Source organism: Chelonoidis abingdonii, chromosome 1 (genome assembly GCF_003597395.2).
Source record: "Chelonoidis abingdonii isolate Lonesome George chromosome 1, CheloAbing_2.0, whole genome shotgun sequence".
NCBI classification, from domain to species: Eukaryota; Metazoa; Chordata; order Testudines; family Testudinidae; genus Chelonoidis; species Chelonoidis abingdonii.
The window spans coordinates 330,080,127-330,098,454 of NC_133769.1; the positions used below are offsets into that span (position 1 = coordinate 330,080,127).

General features: G+C 46.7%; 1 protein-coding gene across 1 annotated transcript in view; it reads left to right on the plus strand.

Annotated features, from left to right (window-relative positions):
* ATP8A2 (ATPase phospholipid transporting 8A2) overlaps positions 1 to 18,328 on the plus strand; it is a 612,384-nt gene that overhangs the window by 568,826 nt on the left and 25,230 nt on the right. Inside the window, exon 35 of the mRNA XM_075061658.1 lies at positions 10,871 to 10,975. Coding sequence (XP_074917759.1) covers positions 10,871 to 10,975 — 105 coding nt within the window. The remainder of the gene's footprint in view (positions 1 to 10,870; positions 10,976 to 18,328) is intronic.

Genomic DNA, 18,328 nt, shown 5'->3' on the forward strand with positions numbered 1-18,328 from the left:
AAATTCAGGAATTTTTTTTTTTTTTAACATATAGATACCTTTCTAGGTATATTAATACAGAATGTTGAGTAATTCATTTAAACTGCAATACAGAAACGTATTTCCTGTACCCCTCAGAAGCAGTAAAAAGGCTTGGCGGAGTCAAGGGTAATGGAGAAGTTGAGGGAAGGAGCTAGTAGCAAACCTGGAGGGTTGTTGCGTGTGGGTGGGAGAAGTATGGAGCAGGGAGGTTTGGGGGGGGGGAAGATTGTTAGGGAATTGGGGACCCTACCCCATGCAGACATTGGCTGACCCCTTGCCTCTCCAATTCAATTAGGCACATCTGCCCCTGTTCCCGTGTGTCCCTGCACTCCCTACCCCCGTCTCCATGTGGCCCTGCAGCCCCCATCCCATTCAGCCAGTGGCTCAATGCTGTCACCCCACTCGCTCCTGAGCCTGCACCCCAGTCTGTTCCCCCCCCACTAGCCCTTCTGAACCCCATTCTGTGACCTCCCCAGCAGCCCTGTGTGCCCCATTCTGTCCGTCCAGCGCCTCCTGACTGGGCCTTCCTGTGAGAGCAGTTTCTTTGGCTGCTCTTCTGGCACCTGGTGGGCAAAATGTGTAATTCTTCTTCGAGTGATTGCTCATATCCATTCCATTAGGTGTACGCGCCGTGCGTGCACGTTCGTCGGAAGACTTTTACCCTAGCAACTCCAGCGGGCCGGCAGGTCGCCCCCTAGAGTGGCGCCACCATGGCGGGTGATATATACCGCCGGCCCGCCCATCTCAGTTCCCTCTACCGCCGTGTCGTCGTTGTGAACTGTGGACGCGGCATAGACTGATCTGCCACGTCCCGTTCTACTGTTAGTTTTAGTGTTAGTTACCTAGTTTAGTATAGTTATAGTTCATAGTTTAAGTGTATATAGTTCGCGGGTTCGGGGCGCTAGCCCTCTCCCGCACCGGGCTCATGCCTGGTTCGTCGGGGTTCAAACCGTGCTCGGCCTGTAAAAAGCCGATGCCCACCAGCGATCCCCACGACGCCTGCTTGAAGTGCCTGGGGGAATCGCACATTTCGGAGAAGTGCCGCATTTGTAAGGCCTTCCATCCGAGGACTAAGAAGGAGCGAGACCAGCGCCTCAAGACGCTCCTCATGGAAGCAGCGCTTCACCCTGCGTCCTCGGCACTGAGTGCCTCTTCGGCTCCGGCACCGGATCTCTCCGGCACCGCGAAAGCGCCTCGGCACCGCCTTTCTCCAGCACCGGGTCACGGGAAGAGGCCCTCGACGTCCTCTACCCCGGCTAAGCAGCCCCGAAAGGAGCTCCTGGCGCCGACACCGGCCGTGTTGGCCGTGCCAGGGACTTCGTTGGCTCTGGGCCCGGCGGGTCCGTCAAGTCCAATCCCTCCCAGCTCCCCGCCAAGATCTGGGGTAGAGCTGATGGTCCCGTCCACGCCCGAGACCTTCTCGTCGGCAAAGGACCTTATTGCCTTGACGGAGCCTGTGCTGCCCCAACCCCCGGCGCCGCCGGTGCGGGTTTTGCAATCTAAGGGCAAGCCTACTCCCATGCGAGCACCGTCCCCGGATTCCCCGACTCGGCACCGATCAAGATCCCGGCACCGATCCAGGTCCCGAGGGAGGTCTCGCTCACGGCGCCGCTCGCAGTCCTGGCACCGCTCTCCACGGCGGCGCCAGTCGTACTCGCAGCGAAGGTCGTCTTCGCGCCAGTCCCGATACTCCCGGCACTGTTCCGGCTCCAGCCACCGATACTGGCACCGGGACTCGAGGAGTCGCTCCCGCCATCGACGATCAAGATCCCGGTCGACCTCCCGGCACCGAGCTGGTGGCAGGTCCTGGTCTCGATCGCGGCACCGGTATGGCTCACGGCACAGATCTCCGGCACCGAGGAGGTCTTCGCCGTCCGCGACGCGGGACCTGTACCACTCCCGTTCGGCTCCACCATGGCCCTCTCGACAAGGCTCTGTCTCTTCGCGGGCGGATAGCATGTACCTGGAGCCTGAAGGTCCCACCGCCCTATTTCCTGAGACTCAGCAAAAGCATGATCCGCAACAGTGAGGCTTCTGGACCCCCTGGGCTTATCATCAAGCCCAGGGCCCTCAGCAAATTCCCCCACATTCGTCTGTTTCGGAGCACAGGGCTCCGGAGGCTACGTGTGCACGCCCTCCTCCATCCCCTGCGGAAGAGCGGTCGTCCCATCCTCCGGATGCTGAGCTCCCGCAGGAGGCTGAAGCAGTACTCCAATCAGAGCCGCCACCAGACCCGCTCCTGCCAGGTCTCTCCTCGTCCTCCTCCCCAGATGAGGCAGTGGCGGGGATGACATCCACTAGCTCCCCCGCCCCCCCCCCGGACCTCAGGGCGCACCAAGATCTCCTCAGGCGAGTGCAACAAAATATGAGCATCCAGGCCGAGGAGGTCTCCGAGATCGAGGACCCGGTCGTGAGCATACTCTCGGCTGATGCGCCCACTCGTGTCGCCCTGCCCTTCATAAGGACCATACAAGCCAATGCCAACACCATCTGGCAGTCGCCGGCTTCCGTTCCCCCCGCTGCTCGGGGGGTGGAATGTAAAATACATGGTCTCATCGAAGGGCTATGAGTACCTCTATGTCTACCCTCGCCCATTGTTCCTCGTCGTTCAATCTGTGAATGAGAGGGAACGCCATGGACAAGAAGCTCCGGCCCCCAAGTCCAAGGAGGCTGAGACAGATGGACCTGCTGGGCCTTGCAAGGTCTGTTCTGCAGGAGCATTACAGCTGCGGGTCTCAAAACCAGCAAGCTCTGCTCAGCCGCTACTCGTTTAACACCTGGGCAGCGGCTGATAAATTTAAGGAGCTGCCTCCCACAAGACGCTCGTCAGAAGTTCACCGCCCTCCTGACGAGGGGAAAAAGGTCGCACGCACATCCTCACAGGCAGCTTTGGACGCAGCAGACTCTACCGCCAGAACCCTGGCCTCCGGAGTCACTATGTACATATCTCCTGGCTTCAGGTCTCTGGCCTTCCTCCGGAACTCCAACATACCATCCAGGATCTTCCGTTTGAGGGCCAGGCCTGTTTTTTTCAGATAAGACCGACCCTCGGCTGGCAAAGCCTCAAGGATAACAGGGTCATTATGCGTGCCCTTGGGATGCATACGCCGTAACCCAGCGTAGACCATTCAGGCCTCAGCAACAACACAGCCTTACCCCACCCAGACAAAGACAGGACTTTGCCAGCGCCGAAATAGGAAATGGCAGGCGCAGATAATCGGGTAACCAAGGGGGTCAAACCCAAGGTCCCACCAAGCCTTCCTCCGGGCCGAAGCCCTCATTTTGAAGGTGCGCCGAGGGCGCTGTACCAGTTTCTTCCACGGATCCATCTCCTCCTTCTCCAACCGTCTTTCGTTTTCCTCCCGGCGTGGCGCCAGCATACTTCAGACCGCTGGGTCCTCCGCACGCTGCGGTTTGGATACCACCTGCAGTTTGCTTCGTACCCGCCCTCCCGCCCCCCTCTCTCGTCCCTCTTCAGGGACCCCTCTCACGAGCAGATCCTCCTCCAGGAGGGTGCAAACGCTCCTCGTCAAAGGGGCTATAGAGGAGGTTCCACAGAATGAGACGGGCAGGGGATTCTACTCCGCTACTTTCTGATCCCCAAGGCCAAGGGAGGTCTCCGACCCATCCTCGACCTGCGCAAGCTCAACAAATACTTACTAAAGTTGAAATTCCGCATGGTTTCCTTGGGGACCATTATTCCGTCCCTGGATCCCGGAGACTGGTACGCCGCCCTCGACATGCAGGACGCATATTTTCATATAGCCATCTTCCCACCCCATCGGAGGTTCCTGCGCTTCGTGGTCGGCGGCCGACACTATCAATTCACGGTCCTCCCGTTCGGCCTCTCGACGGCCCCGAGAGTGTTTACCAAATGCCTGGCCGTAGTCGTCGCCTTTCTTCGTCGCAGTCAGGTGCACGTGTTTCCCTACCTCAACGACTGGCTTATCCGGGGACCGTCAGAGGACCGAGTCCTCGCCCACGTCCGCATGGTCAGCCGCCTTTTCTCGAGTCTAGGCCTGATGCTCAACGCGGAGAAGTCCATTCTATCCCCTACCCAGAGGATAGAGTTTATCGGCGCAGTTCTAGACTCCACCATGGCCAGGGCCGTTCTCCCCTCATCACGGTTCCAGGCTTTGACAGCCATCATCCGGAGGCTGCAGGCAGCACCTCTAACTTCTCTGCGCACTTGCCTGACACTTTTGGGCCACATGGCGGCCTGCACTTTCGTCACGGCGCACGCCCAACTCCGCCTCCGGCCCCTGCAGTCCTGGCTCATCCCTCAGCTCCACCCAGCCAGGCGGCCGTTAGATACGATCATCACGGTTCCACAGGACGTGCTCCTCTCCCTCCAGTGGTAGCTGGATCAGTCCGTCGTGTGTGCGGGGCTCCCGTTCCATCCGCCGCAGCCCTCGCTGTCCCTGATGACGGACGCTTCGGACTTGGGATGGGGAGCTCACCTGGGAACCCTGCGAACACAAGGTCGCTGGTCTCCTCCCGAGCTTGCCCTCCATATCAACGTCCGGGAATTGAGGGCGGTCCACCTTGCTTGTCAAGCGTTCCATCGGCAGATCCAGGGCCGCTGTGTTTCGGTTTTTATCGACAACACAACAGCAGTATACTATGTGAACAAGCAGGGCGGGATGAGATCTCCACTTCTGTGTCGGGAGGCCATAATGTTGTGGGACTTTTGCATAGCCCACTCAGTTCACCTAGTCGCTTCCTTTCTTCCCGGGGCTCGGAATACCCTGGCAGATCGTCTCAGTCGATCCTTCTGCTTGCACGAATGGTCCCTTCACCCGGACGTTGCCCTCACGCTTTTCCGAAGGTGGGGGCATCCCCACATGGACCTCTTTGCATCTGGCAGGAACGGGAAGTGCCCAATGTTCTGCTCTTTCCAGGGTCGCGAGCAGGGCTCAGTGGCAGACGCCTTTCTGATTCCGTGGGTGACGCACCTCTTCTATGCGTTCCCTCCATTCCCGTTGATCCCCAAGGTCCTTCTGAAGGCGCGCAGGGACAAGGCCCGCTTGATTCTCATCGCTCCGGCATGGCCCCGTCAGCATTGGTACTCTCTGCTGCTAGGACCTGTCGTAGCGGACTCTGTACCCCCTGCCCCTTTACCTGGACCTGATCACGCAGGACCACGCCGGCTTTGTCACCCGGACCTCCAGTCGTCTGCACCTCTCAGCGTGGCTCTGCGTGGCTGACTCGGTCCGAGTTACATTGCTCTTCCCAGTGAGGCAGGTACTTCGGGAAGTAGGAAACGGTCTACGAGGACGACATACGTAGCCAAATGGTAACGTTTTACGTGCTGGTGCGTGGAGAAGCGCTTCCACCCCACCGATGTTCCATCCCAATCGTCTTAGATTACCTTTGGTCGCTCAAGCAAAAAACAAGGCCTGGTTGGTGTCCTCTCTCCGAGTTCACTTAGCGGCCATCTCCACCTTCCACCCGGGAGCGACGGCCGCTCGGTCTTCTCACACCACGATGGTGGCTAGATTCCTCAAGGGGCTGGAGCGCCTTTACCCCCAGGTCCGCCCCCAGCCCCCTCCTGGGATCTCAACCTAGTGTTGTCCCGTCTTATGTCCCCCCGTTTGAGCCGCTGGCTACGTGTTCCCTCCTCTACTTGTCCTGGAAGACGGCATTCCTGGTGGCAATCACTTCCACTAGGCGCGTGTCAGAACTGACGGCGCCCTCGTGGTGGATCCCCCGTATACGGTGTTCCATCGGGACAAGGTGCAACTGAGGCCACACCCCAATTTCTTCTTCCAAGGTTGTCTCGGCCTTTCATGTCAACCAGGACATATTCCTGCATGTCTTCTTCCCGAAACCGCATTCATCTCGCAAGGAGCAACAGTTACACTCCTTAGACGTGCGCAGGGCGCTCGCCTTTTATATAGAGCGAACCACACCGTTCCGTAAGTCCACCCAGCTCTTTGTCGCCGTAGCTGAGCGAGTTAAGGGGTTGCCAGTCTCCTCGCAGCGGATCTCCTCGTGGGTGATGTCCTGTATACGGGCTTGTTACGACCTGGCCCATCTCCCTTTGGGCCGAGTAACTGCGCACTCTACTAGAGCCCAGCATCGTCGACGGCATTCCTCGCACGAGTACCCGTCCAGGAATCTGCAGGGCAGCGACCTGGTCCTCCGTGCACACCTTGCTACCCACATGCCCCTGGTCCAGCAGTCCAGGGATGATGCAGCCTTTGGCTCTGCCGTGTTACACGCTGCGACCTCTCACTCCGACCCCACCACCTAGGTAATGGAATGGATATGAGCCAATCACTCGAAGAAGAAAAGACGGTTACTCACCTTTGTAACTGTTGTTCTTCGAGATGTGTTGTTCATATCCATTCCACACCCGTCCTCCTTCCCCACTGTCGGAGTAGCCGGCAAGAAGAACTGAGGAGCGGGCGGGCCGGCAGGGGTATATATCACCCGCTATGGCGTCGCCACTCTAGGGGGTGACCTGCCGGCCCGCTGGAGTTGCTAGGGTAAAAGTCTTCCGACGAACGTGCACGCGCGGCGCGTACACCTAATGGAATGGATATGAGCAACACATCTCGAAGAACAACAGTTACAAAGGTGAGTAACCGTGTTTTGTAGCACCTCTCCAGCAGAATCTATATTCTGAAGAGAAGAAAAAATCTGCAGGGGAAACTAACTCTGTGCATGCACAGTGGTGCAGAATTCCCCCAGGAGTAAACTCTTCTAATAAGAAGCTCTCCCTCTAAGGCAGTGAGGCTCCACACCGCTCTGAACATGGGGGTGTGTCTAAAATGCTCAGTTAAGCCCTGAATGCTCTTCTGTTCTGCTCTCTTAACATTCTTAAAGAAAACCTGTTTTTCTGCAGCACTTCTACTGCCTGGTAACCAATAATATGGAACAGGGGATTTCATAGTAAAGAGAAATGATCCCAGTGCTAGGATATTTTGTGAAGTACAAGGCACAGCTGGGACCTGTCCCTTTCTTTTCCTGTTTCAAAGGTTCATTTCTGCCATTCTGAAAAAAGCAGTTGGGCAAAGTGCCTCTCCCTGCTCCCACTGAAGTCCATGGGAAGTTTGCCGTTGAATTCAATGAGAGCAGGATAAGGCCCTGAAGAATAAAAGTTTCATTTTGTAGCACCTATTCTTTAGAAACACATGGATGGATTATAATTAGCCGTTTACAAATACTGTATTCTCACCATTACTGTCTGTTTTAATGAGGTCCTTGCTCCAAGGAAATATCCAATAATAAGACAATGACATGGCTTCGTATCAGTATTTTCTAGATACGCAGCTAGGATGCAGTACCCATATAGTCCATCATTTTGTATTACTTAAAAATAACTTTGATGCTCTCAGACTTTAAGGCAACAATATTTTGCCATATGGTGAAATTTCTCAATGCATTGCTTGCTTTTACTGTACTTCACTAATTGGACGCTCTGTTGCTAAAGACCCATTATGTTTACATTCTGGATTCAGTATTCACTTGGGGGAGAGAAAAGAAAAGCATTTCTCTAATCTCTTATGGTGAATGGAAACTTGAAAAGATGAACATGGAGTCTTCGAAGAGATTGGATAGTTTGTACTTTTCCAGATTTCTCTCTATATGAAAGTAAATCTGGAGAATTTGTAAAGTTCCAAATTTATTCAGACTTTAAAACTCCTCAAGTCTACAGTACTCGATATTGTCTCTTTAAAAGGCAGGAGATAAGTTCAAGGTCAATGTTTTAACATATTTTAGTCAAATTAAGAGGAAAGTGAAAGCAGAGTCAATTGGAAAGATTATAAGAGTTAATAGCCCAAAGCTTAAAGCAGGCTTTATCTCCTAAAAACTGTCTAAAGTTTCAGTTCTCAAAGAGGAGGATGAGTCTAATTATTAGTCTAAGTAGCCACAGTAACTTGAATCTAATTAATTTTTGTGCAGTTCTGAGTAATGTAACATTCTTGAAACTATACAAATTTTAAAATGTTCCTGTTACTCTATTTTCATTGCCTATCAGTATATGTCCATGCTACCGTTCAAGTTTTATCCCTCTCTTGATTTGGGTGTATTTATTTCTATCTTCAAGTATACTGCTAAAGTATGTTGGTAGAACTGTATTCTTTAATACTATGTGAGTCTCCTTTTCCTTACAGCCTGTCATATTCCTCCTCTCTAGCCCTTCGTTCTCTAGCTGCCTCTTCTTTTGTGTTCAGATGCATGTTTAGGCCAACATTTACAAAAGTGGCCATTCACTATGGGTGCCTCCACTTTTGAGACTTAGGGCCTGATCCTGCACCATTTATGTTACTCAGAGCCATGGCTGCTTAGTCAAACCATGGGTGCCTAAAATTGGGTATGCAAAATTAGAGATCAGTTTTGAAAATATTGTCCTTAAAAATAAGTAAATAAATAAATAATAGTACCTGTAGTATCAGCATGGACTTTTTGTCCACAGTAGTGAGGGTTTTTAGCAGGAGGAATAATGAAAATCACAGAATTAATAATATGAATGTATCTTCGTTACCTTTTAATGATGCGTACATCAATCAGTACCTCCCCATAATGCAGACAGATTAAAACTATGTTTTGGATTATTGGGTGTAAATTACATCTCTCTGTCTGCCTAGGATGTCTTTGCCATCTCTGGAATTGGAACATACCATTTTAATACTGAGAGGCAAATACTTTATCTTTTCAAGTCTATACTGGTGTCTCAGGCAACTTGACTCCATTTTGTTTCAAATGTATTTTGCTGTCATATATAAATCAATATTATCTCCTGGGATGCTCTTTCTCCATTAAGTGACATAAAAGAGGAGGCTGAAACTGTCCATTGGAGAAAGATATTCCTGAATTTTTTTAAATTACTTTGTGAATATGGAGATAGAGAGCTAGAATCTCTCCTCACTTACAGAAGCATAATTCAGGAGTGATGCCAGTGAATGATGATGTAAGTGAGTCTTGAAACAAGGCCCAAGTCTCTTTATTCCAGAGACTCAAGCATGTATAAATTTTAGTTATGCCTGTGGTACAAAAATTGTTCTTTACATGCCGCACTCGAGAAAATAGGATACAGCCAGTTCTGTTACTTTATTTTTGGAAGCTGATTGGGGAGGGAAGCATCTTTTAAGTCTAACAAAATTGGAAATACTTGTGACTGGTTCCCCCCGGGGTGCCTCCAGGAACTGAGGTACCACTGAGCCCTCTGACCCCCTCAGCTTGGGCTCCCTTTCACATTGTACTGCTGTGATAAGCTGCAAAGCCCTCCAGCCTCACTTCCACCAGCATTCACACAGGTATGGACACACCCAGCTGCAGTTACACGCAGGCTATCTAACCACCAGCTTCCCAGCCTAGACCCCAGAGCAGTAACATCCTGCCCTGGTCAAATCTAGCCAGTATATGGGTTTAATACCCGGTCCGCCTCTCCCTCAATGTGAAGAGGACAATGCACATTTGGGTAACCAAGCAGAGATTTTCCCCAAGCACTCCAGTCAAAGCTTACTGGTTTGGATTAAAACGTAAAATAAGTTTATTAATTACAAAAGATAGATTTTAAATGATTATAAGGGCTAGCAAACAGATCAAAGCAGATTACCTAGAAAATAAACAAAAAATGCAAACTAAGCTTAATATACTAAATAGATTGTATATGTATTAGCAGAAACTCAACATAACTGATGGTACAGGCAGATTTATAGACTCTTAAGGCACACACTGCACAAGCTTGAGTGCTCAGATCTTCGTACACAGGCTAGAAATCCCTTTAGCCTGGGTCCAGCACTTTCCCCAGTTCAGTCTTTGTTCCTCAGATGTTTCAAGAGTCCTCTAGTGTGGGGAGTGAAGCACCACAGATGATGTCACTCCCTGCCTTATATAGCTTTAGCATATGGCGGGAACCTTTTGTTTCAAAACTTGGTTCCCAGTGCGATTTTGGAAAAATACTGATATCTCAAGATAGAGTCCAGAATCATGTGGCCTGGTCACATGTCCTTGTAGCGTCATAGCAGCTATTACTTACAAGTTGTTTGGAGTGTTCCAGGAAGGCTCACCAGATGGGAGATAAACTTCTCTTAAGAACTATTGTTTTCCCTAATGGCTCATAGCCCTGAATAGGCCCTTCCCAACCAGCTATCTAGAGAGAAAGCCATCTTGCCTAGTGAGTATCACCCAGGTATAACTATATTTGAAATACAGATAATAGTCAATATTCATAAATTCAGATGCAAAAATGATAACATGCGTACAAATAGATAATCATATTCAGCAAATCATAACTTTTCCAATGACGTCTCACGTGACTTATCTTGCATAAAACACATCATAATTATGCTATGATCATATCATAATAATATCACTATGAAGAATATGGGGTGCAGTATCACAATATTCGTAAATGAAAATTAGAAGGTTTGAATGGCAATGATTATCTGAGACTGTAATCAGGTTTTAAGTGCACCACAATGTGTGGCTCAAAGGACAAAATGGAATCATGGTTTACTTCAATGAATATTCAGTGAAACCCTGCTCTTTTGTTTGGATGACCGGGTCTTGAGCAGTCCCATGGCAGTGGTGTCAAGTCTCCGGAGTCCAGCAGTTCTGCACAGTTTTATACAGACAGAGTGTTCTGTTAAAGAAGATGAGCTATACTGAGTTTATAGTCTTTCAGTTCTGCCCTTTTCATGTAACATTACCCAGATATTATGAATCTGGACTAATTACCATGCTTGTACAGTCTTGCATTACCCTATTTCCCAAATCTTCCCAAATCAAAGGCTCTGTGCCTTTTGTGTCTGAGAAGGAAATTTGGTCTTTTACAGCCATGTGAACATTTATGTGTTTTTTGTTTTCGTTTTTTTGTCTTTTCCTTGTGATACAGGGCCAAGCATACCTACCATAAAACTTTGCTGGAGCAGGTTCAGGAGCTGGAAACTAAATCCAAAGAACTGGGAAAAGCTATGCTTCGTGATAGTAATGGAAAGAGGTGGGGCAATTCCATCCTAATTTAAAGAACAGATATTTTTCCTCCTTCACCCCCACCCTCAAGTTTCTTTTTTCATTCATACCTAATTCTAGGTGGGGTTTTAAGTATCATCCTCAATTTTATCCACCCACTTCTTTTTTTAAATCCATCTTTTTCACGTCATTTCTCCTGTATTATTGCTGCATAAAGCCTAATTTGAGACTCCAACTCAAATCTCCTTCATGATGGCATGTACCACTACCACTTGTTCACCAGAGCAGATTAAACAAAGTTTGTTATATATTAGATGGTACCAGGGGTTTTGATCAAATGTTCGGATGAGAAAAAAAATTGGCTATGACTCTGGACATGAAAAATTTTAGGCCAGCATTAAAAGGAGGAATGGAAAACAGAAAGTAAGGTCTGCATTGGTACCTGGCCCAGTTTGTCTGACCTCACAGCTTTTGTGCTCTCAGTTTTCGTCTGTAATTTACAGGGCTGTGAGTACAGACTTCTCAGCATGGTCACTTGCGCTTCTCCCTTCTAGCCACACCATATGGACAGAACATATTGCTGTTATTAAATGCTTCATTGTAAGGGAGCATATATATTGTGTGGGAACTTTTGTCTGCTTTGCAAGAAGCTAAAGAAAATCATAGTGAGGCTTTTCCTTCAGACAGTTTCGTTTACGTCTTTAGAAAGTGGCTCTGCCTCAGCAAATCGGAAAGCTCTCTGAGTTCAAAAAGAGCTTATAACTAATTCTTGTGTTCCTTAAACAATATGGCACCACATGACCTGCTAAGAAACTACATGATCATTAAACTGGATTTTAGCAAACCTTATAAACTAGCAAACTGAGTGGAATGGGGCTTTTAAAAAGATTTCATTCTTCTAGGGCAAGGTCATCCTTTGAGTCTTTGATGTCTATTCTAAGGTAAACTAATTGCCGTATTGTAGCTGCTGCTGAGGCAAGCTGGATAATAAATGTTCAGCTTAATTTCTCTACAGATAGTGCCTACCAAGTCACAAGTTGCCAAGAAGTGAATTTGCCACCATGACTAATACACTGAAAAGCATTAGAGATTTCCTATTATGAATTTTAATATGTTTGTATAATATGCCCTTAGTGCCCAGATCTCAGTCTCAGGGATCAAGATTGAAGGAAAAATAGTACAAAACAAAAAGAAAAAAAAAGCAAAATATGTAGGGGTCATTTTAATTAACAGTGAGTCACTTTCAGTCTTACTGCTTTTGAGTACTACAGATGTATGGTTTTATTTATAAATTGCAGCCACATGCAAAGGTGCTAGGGTGAACCTAGAATCATTTAAAATGAATAAACAACTTTAGTGAGCAAAGTCAACAAAAGTAAAAGGCTCAGACCAAAATTTTGAAACTTGAGGGCCTAAAATTAGATGCTTAAATAAAAATGGCCTAAATTTTAGGGGTGCTTAGCAACCACCTTGGAGTCAGCAGGAGCTGAAAGTGCTCAGCACTGTTGAGAATCAGGCAAAAACTTGTTTAACAATATATGCTTTGCACCCTGAACTAATAGTCAACAATCTCAAATCCTGTTGGACCAAAGGAAATGAATTGGGGCCAAAGGACTCTTCTGAGAACAAGCAGTCTTCAGCCCCAAGACATTCAGTTCTGTGAAACCGTTAGGGAATCTGCTGTGAGCGGGTTCATCTATTTGTACAGAGTACGCAATTGTATTTCTGTGTTATGTTGGTTTGCTTTTTATTGACAATATTAACTGTTTGCTATTGACACCACTAGAGATGGGGAAAGTAAAACTGTTGTCTTTGCATAATGCCTCTCTGGGTGGTGAAACCAGGAGGAAATGCCTTTAATAGTCATCAAGAAGCAGTTGGAGTTTAAGCTGTTAATGTGCACGTGTCTCCTAGAACCTGATCGACTTCCCCGTTTATGTTTACACGTTGCTGTGGCTTTTTGTAAATTTAACATCTGTGTTGTAATTCATTCAGATGTCACATGTTTTCATAGCCTTTTATTTTATTGCATTCTCACTGCAAACACTTTAATCTGCATTCCTCCTCCATATAGATTCACTTCATTCTCGAAACGTTTGCATGGAGATGATGTAAGGAATCCTCCTGGCCCTCCTTCCCAACCCCAACCCCCTACCCCATGCATTTTTTTTCTCCCTCCTAATTGCTCCCAGATTTTCTGGGTGGTCCATCTGTGAAGTAGATAATGGTGGAGTGTCTCAGTCTGCTAGAGGTTGGAGTGTCATGCTTATGATGTGGCCTCCTGAGTGCTCCTTGGAATTATGTCTTTTATCTCCTTTGTTTGTCTGCTGGCTCTTTCACACCTGCTTGAAATCATGTGCTGTTCCTTTGGGAAGGGAGGGAGATGGGAAAGTGGCGTACTGGGAATTTCCTTGAGCTGCAGTCTCTCTCATTTGGCTATATGTTTTGTTTTTTTTTAAATTTCTTGAGGGCTATTGGGAATCAGGAGCGCTCTGATTTGTGCTCCTTTGCTTGCTCCTGCTGGGTGCCCCGACTGCTGGCATGATATTTCTGTTTACCCTGGGACTACCTGGGAAGGGAAGTGAGTAACTAGAATCCACTTGTTTCTAGTGCAGTGGGTAAAGCTATATTAAAACTGCGCGGGACTGCCAGTTCTCCCTAAGTACATGTTAGCACTTGTCGGAAGTATTTCTGAAAACATAGCCACTAGATGTATGCTTTGTTCAGGCAGTGCCAGGAGATAAGCTGGCTGTCATCAGGATCTGCTTTCCTGTCCCATGTGGTATACACTATTTTTGTATAGTGTCTTTCACAGAAAAGTATCACAAAATACTTCACACCCAATTAAAGATAAGAGAGGGACTTACGAACACTTATGCAACTATGAGGTGCACATTCGGGATGTTACAAACTTTTCAGCTTAACGGCATGTGATTCAAAAACCGCCTGAAGTCATGCATGCACATGGTATTATGGAGTGGGGCACAAATTATCTTCTGGGTTGCAGTTCAGCTTGTTTTGGTTTTTAAAACCTGGGTAAGATGGCCCCATGGACCACACTCTGGCCTTGGGTAGGTTCTCAGTGTCATCAGTGGGAGCCTTGCACACGTATCCAAAATCAGAATATCTATATGAAATAGACTTTTCATTGTAACCTTTGAGATGAATGAAAACTAAACAGCTTCCCTTCATTGGTTACATTAAACTCAGCTTAATCTTAAACCCATCTGACTAGTTTCTAGAACCTAAATCATTTTTATTCATGACCTAAATACAAAGGGCAAAATTCTGCCCTTACTCATCAGCGTTGTGAACAGTAGGCGAGTTAAGGAAACAACAGAGCCAGCCATATGTTCGGTTCAGTGAGCCATCCTGCCTGTGCACGGAAGTAGAACAACACACTCTGCATCCTAAACCTTCACAATCCTCTGTGCATGTAGTGGGAGTGGATGCTTTGCCATGCCCTCAAGTCAACAAGCTACCTGTGGAGGATCTGCAGGCTCATTAGCCACTCCCTAATTTGACATTCAAGAGACTGCTGGGCTGGAATCCAGTGCAGCTGCAGCTTGGGTGAGCCTTGGTCCGGGAAGGAAATAGTCTCCTTGGCACACTCATGTAACAAAAGACAGGATTTAGCACTAAATTTACATGAGTTTGGAGAGGTGAAAGGGCAATTTACATGCCAAAGCAAACATGGACACCTGACCAAAGAAGCTATGTGAAATTTCCATGAAGAAAACAAACACATTTTCTACTGATCCACATACTTAAGTGACTGAAAATAACTGGGGAGACATTCTTGAATTAAAACTTTTTATTACCCAAATCATGGCTCATAAAGGACCAAATCTAGAGGGTCATGTTAGTTTGTTCTCTGTCTAACCTCTCATTGAAATCAGTGTGAGTTTAGTCTGAATAAAGACTGATTAGGGACCAAAATGACTTTTAGCTTGAAAATCTATGTCCATTTATTATCACTGTGTCCAACCAATAGGCAGTGAATAAAGTAGTGCAATACTTTGCTTTGTGAAAGTGAATTTTGATATTCAGGAGGATCTCAGACTTGCATAGAGAACTTCCTTCAGGATTTATTTATTGGGGGTTAGGAGATTTTTATTTTATACTGAATAATATTGATGCTTTAATAGTTTACTCCACCCTTAACAAGGTGCTGAAGGACTTGTCTGAGTTATAATCGCAAAGTGTCCATATCATTTAGAAAAGGGAAAGAATTCCCCCAAATCATTTGGAACTGTGATGCAACATTCCTCTTGCCCTATGTAAAATAACACAGGAATGGGCAAAATCAGTTTTCTGAGCCAGCCAGGCATGGGCCTGTTCTTTGAGTGTACTTCTGTGCAGGATTTTTCATTACACTTTGTTTCTTTGTCTCTTATGATTTAAAGTCTCTTTAAAGTCACATTAAAAGACAGCTATTTTTATCATCAGGTAAGAAACCAACACTGTTTTTCAGTGCAGTTTAAAGAGCAGATCCTCACAGTCTCTGTAGTGTCTCTGCCCAACAAGCAGCTGCATTGTAGTAAAGATTCTCTTTCATTTAAGTGCTTTTTGCTGGGTCTACCTTACTCTGTTGCTTTGCTAAAAGGAGCTGCATGACTAGCCTTTCCTCCTTAGAGCAAGCTATCTTGTTTATCTTCTTTTCTGCTTTACTTAGTCCGTGAATGCAGATGCCTGTCTAGTCATTTCGATAGCTATAGGACCCCATCAGTGCTCAGCCAGCTGACACAGGGACTTATGAAGGCTTGCTCACTCAATAGGCCCCTTGAGAGAAGAAAAGTAGAGTCAAGGAAATCTGACTCAGCCCCCTTACTGTGTCCTGTAGCCTAATGCTGTAAACCCTCCAGTCTTACAAAGGCAAAAATAGAATTGCTAAAACATATTTTAAAACAAGCCTCTGTGTAAATTAAGGGCCTGCTGCCACTGAAGTCAATGAGAATTTTTCCATTAACATCAAGGTTTGGGCTCTTTATATTTCCGAGTACTAGTCTTTTGTCATTTCCTATTGATGCATTTCAATCAGCATACAATTGAGAGAGGGAGACCGTTTCAGTAAAGCACTTCAGATCAACAGGAACAACAGAATGATCTTGATCTTATTAAACACAAATACACTTCTGTGCTATAAGCTGGTAAATTGCATTATATATGCTGTGCCAAATTCTGATCTTGTTTACATGTTGACTTCAGTGTATTTACTCAAGATTTACACAACTCTGAGATTGGAATCTGGCCCATCTTGTGCAGCTGAGCATAAAATTAGGTTGCTGTTGAGAGGTATATTTTCTTTTTGAGGTTTAGGGCTTCTTAGCAAAATTTCCAGATGTTCTTCACTCCATTTCAGGAAAGGAAAGAAAAGATTTCTCCATCAACATACACAACAAAGTGACTGTCATTTATGTTTTTTTCTCCCAGTTTTTCTATTAAAAAGATATTAGACTCTTTTTACTAGCAAAATGCATATAAAATGATATCAGTGCTCCCCCCCCTCATTCATATATATATATATATAAATTGTTTTATTTTATGGTATCCCATTTTATCTGGATATAGGTAAACAGAAATGACAGGTTTTTCTTCATTTTCATATGTATTGTTAATTTCTGGTTCTTCGACCCCTCTGCATAAGGCATTTAAAATCACAGGGCTTGATCCTACTTTCAGTTGGGAAGCATCTCAGCAAATCAGCTATAGCCCTGGCAAAGATAAACATGGTGATTGAATTTTTTTCCAAGTGACAATTTGCTAGATCAAGCTTAAGCCTTATAGAACAAACTAACAGAATTATACTTGCTCCCTCTACAGTACAGTAGGTTCACATCACATCACGTTGATAATTCCTATCAAATAATTTTCCTTCAAAAATAGCAAATGAAGTTCAAAAAAAAAACCCACAGTGATCCAGAGTGAGGCTTAAAGCTGTGATGAAATCTGCTGACTACCTTAGAGCTGAAGGAGGTACAAACACACAGGACAAAATTAAGCTGCAAATTGAAATTGAAAGGTGGGAACAGTGGGGACATAACAAAAGGAGAAGGAGTATTGATTAAGGGGCTAGTCTTCCCCCCAGTGCTTAATCCTGAGTTACTGGGTTAGGCTCTAGTGATCGACAGGGAGAAGGGGAAGGAATCCTCCCTCCAGGCTGCACAGCAGGAGAACTGCTCTATGACAACAGCTCCAGTCTAATCGCTTGAGCAGTGTCTTTGGCCTGAGTTCCTCCTTTGCCCACTCCCAGGGGAGAGGGAGAATTTGCATCCTGTATGTTTTATTATGACATACATTAGTAACAAAGAGTGTGTCTACACTGCGAAGTTGTCAACAAAACTTTTGTCTTTCACGGGTACTTTGAAAAGCCGCCCTCTTCCGCCCCCCCGCAAAAGACAAAAGTTTTGCCAGTGCAAGTGGCAGTGTGAATGCGGCTTTGTCGACAGGAGCACTCTCCTTCCGACAAAGCTAACGCCGCTCACGGGATGAAAGTATTTTGTTGGCAAAAGTGCAGACAAAATACCGACAGAGCACGTTCACGCACACTGACTTTTAGCAACACAGCCTTGTCGCTAAAAGTTGTGTGGTGCAGACAAGCCCAAAGAGCGCTATTTTAAGGGTTGCATTTAACAAGGGAAGGCTACATGGAAAATACTCCATACCCAGTAGAGAGACAAGGTGCGTGACGTAATATCTTTTAGTGAACTAACTTCTATTGATGAGAAAGACAAGCTTTCAACCCACCTTGTCTCTCTCATATCCTGAGCCCCACATGGCTACAACTACACTGTATACATGCCCAGTACATGCTTCAAACCAAGCAAATGTCGTAGCCTGCACTGAGAACTATGCCCAGACACTGTCAAAACTCAGCCATTTTTACAGCTGGCCTTCAGAAAAAATCTGGTAAAAGAGGTTGTTGGAGGGAGTTGGGGGAGGGGTGAGTAGCAGGGCCGGCTCCAGGCACCCATGGAGGAAGCATGTGCCTGGGCCGGCACATGCTGAGGGACGGCATTCCATCCATTCTTGGGGTGGCACAGTCCAGGCAGCTTTTTTTTCTTTTTTTTTGCTTCAGCGGTTCAGGCAGTAGTCCGAGCGTCTTTTTTTTGTTTGGGGCGGCAAAAGTGGTAGAGCTGGTCTTAGTGAGTAGTTAACAAGAAAAGTATATTTTCTACCGTTACCAAAGTTAAAAATGATTGAATGGATCTTGTTCATACTTTCCAATAACAAATCACCTTTGGGCAGAGACCAAGCGTAGAAAATTTCAACCTCAAAGGTGACTGTGTCTGAAACGTAGGAGTGTGTAGGAAAAGCATGTTATAATTGGAACTGTATTGCAGCCTTATCTATAGAGGATACTACCAGCACCCACGGTAAG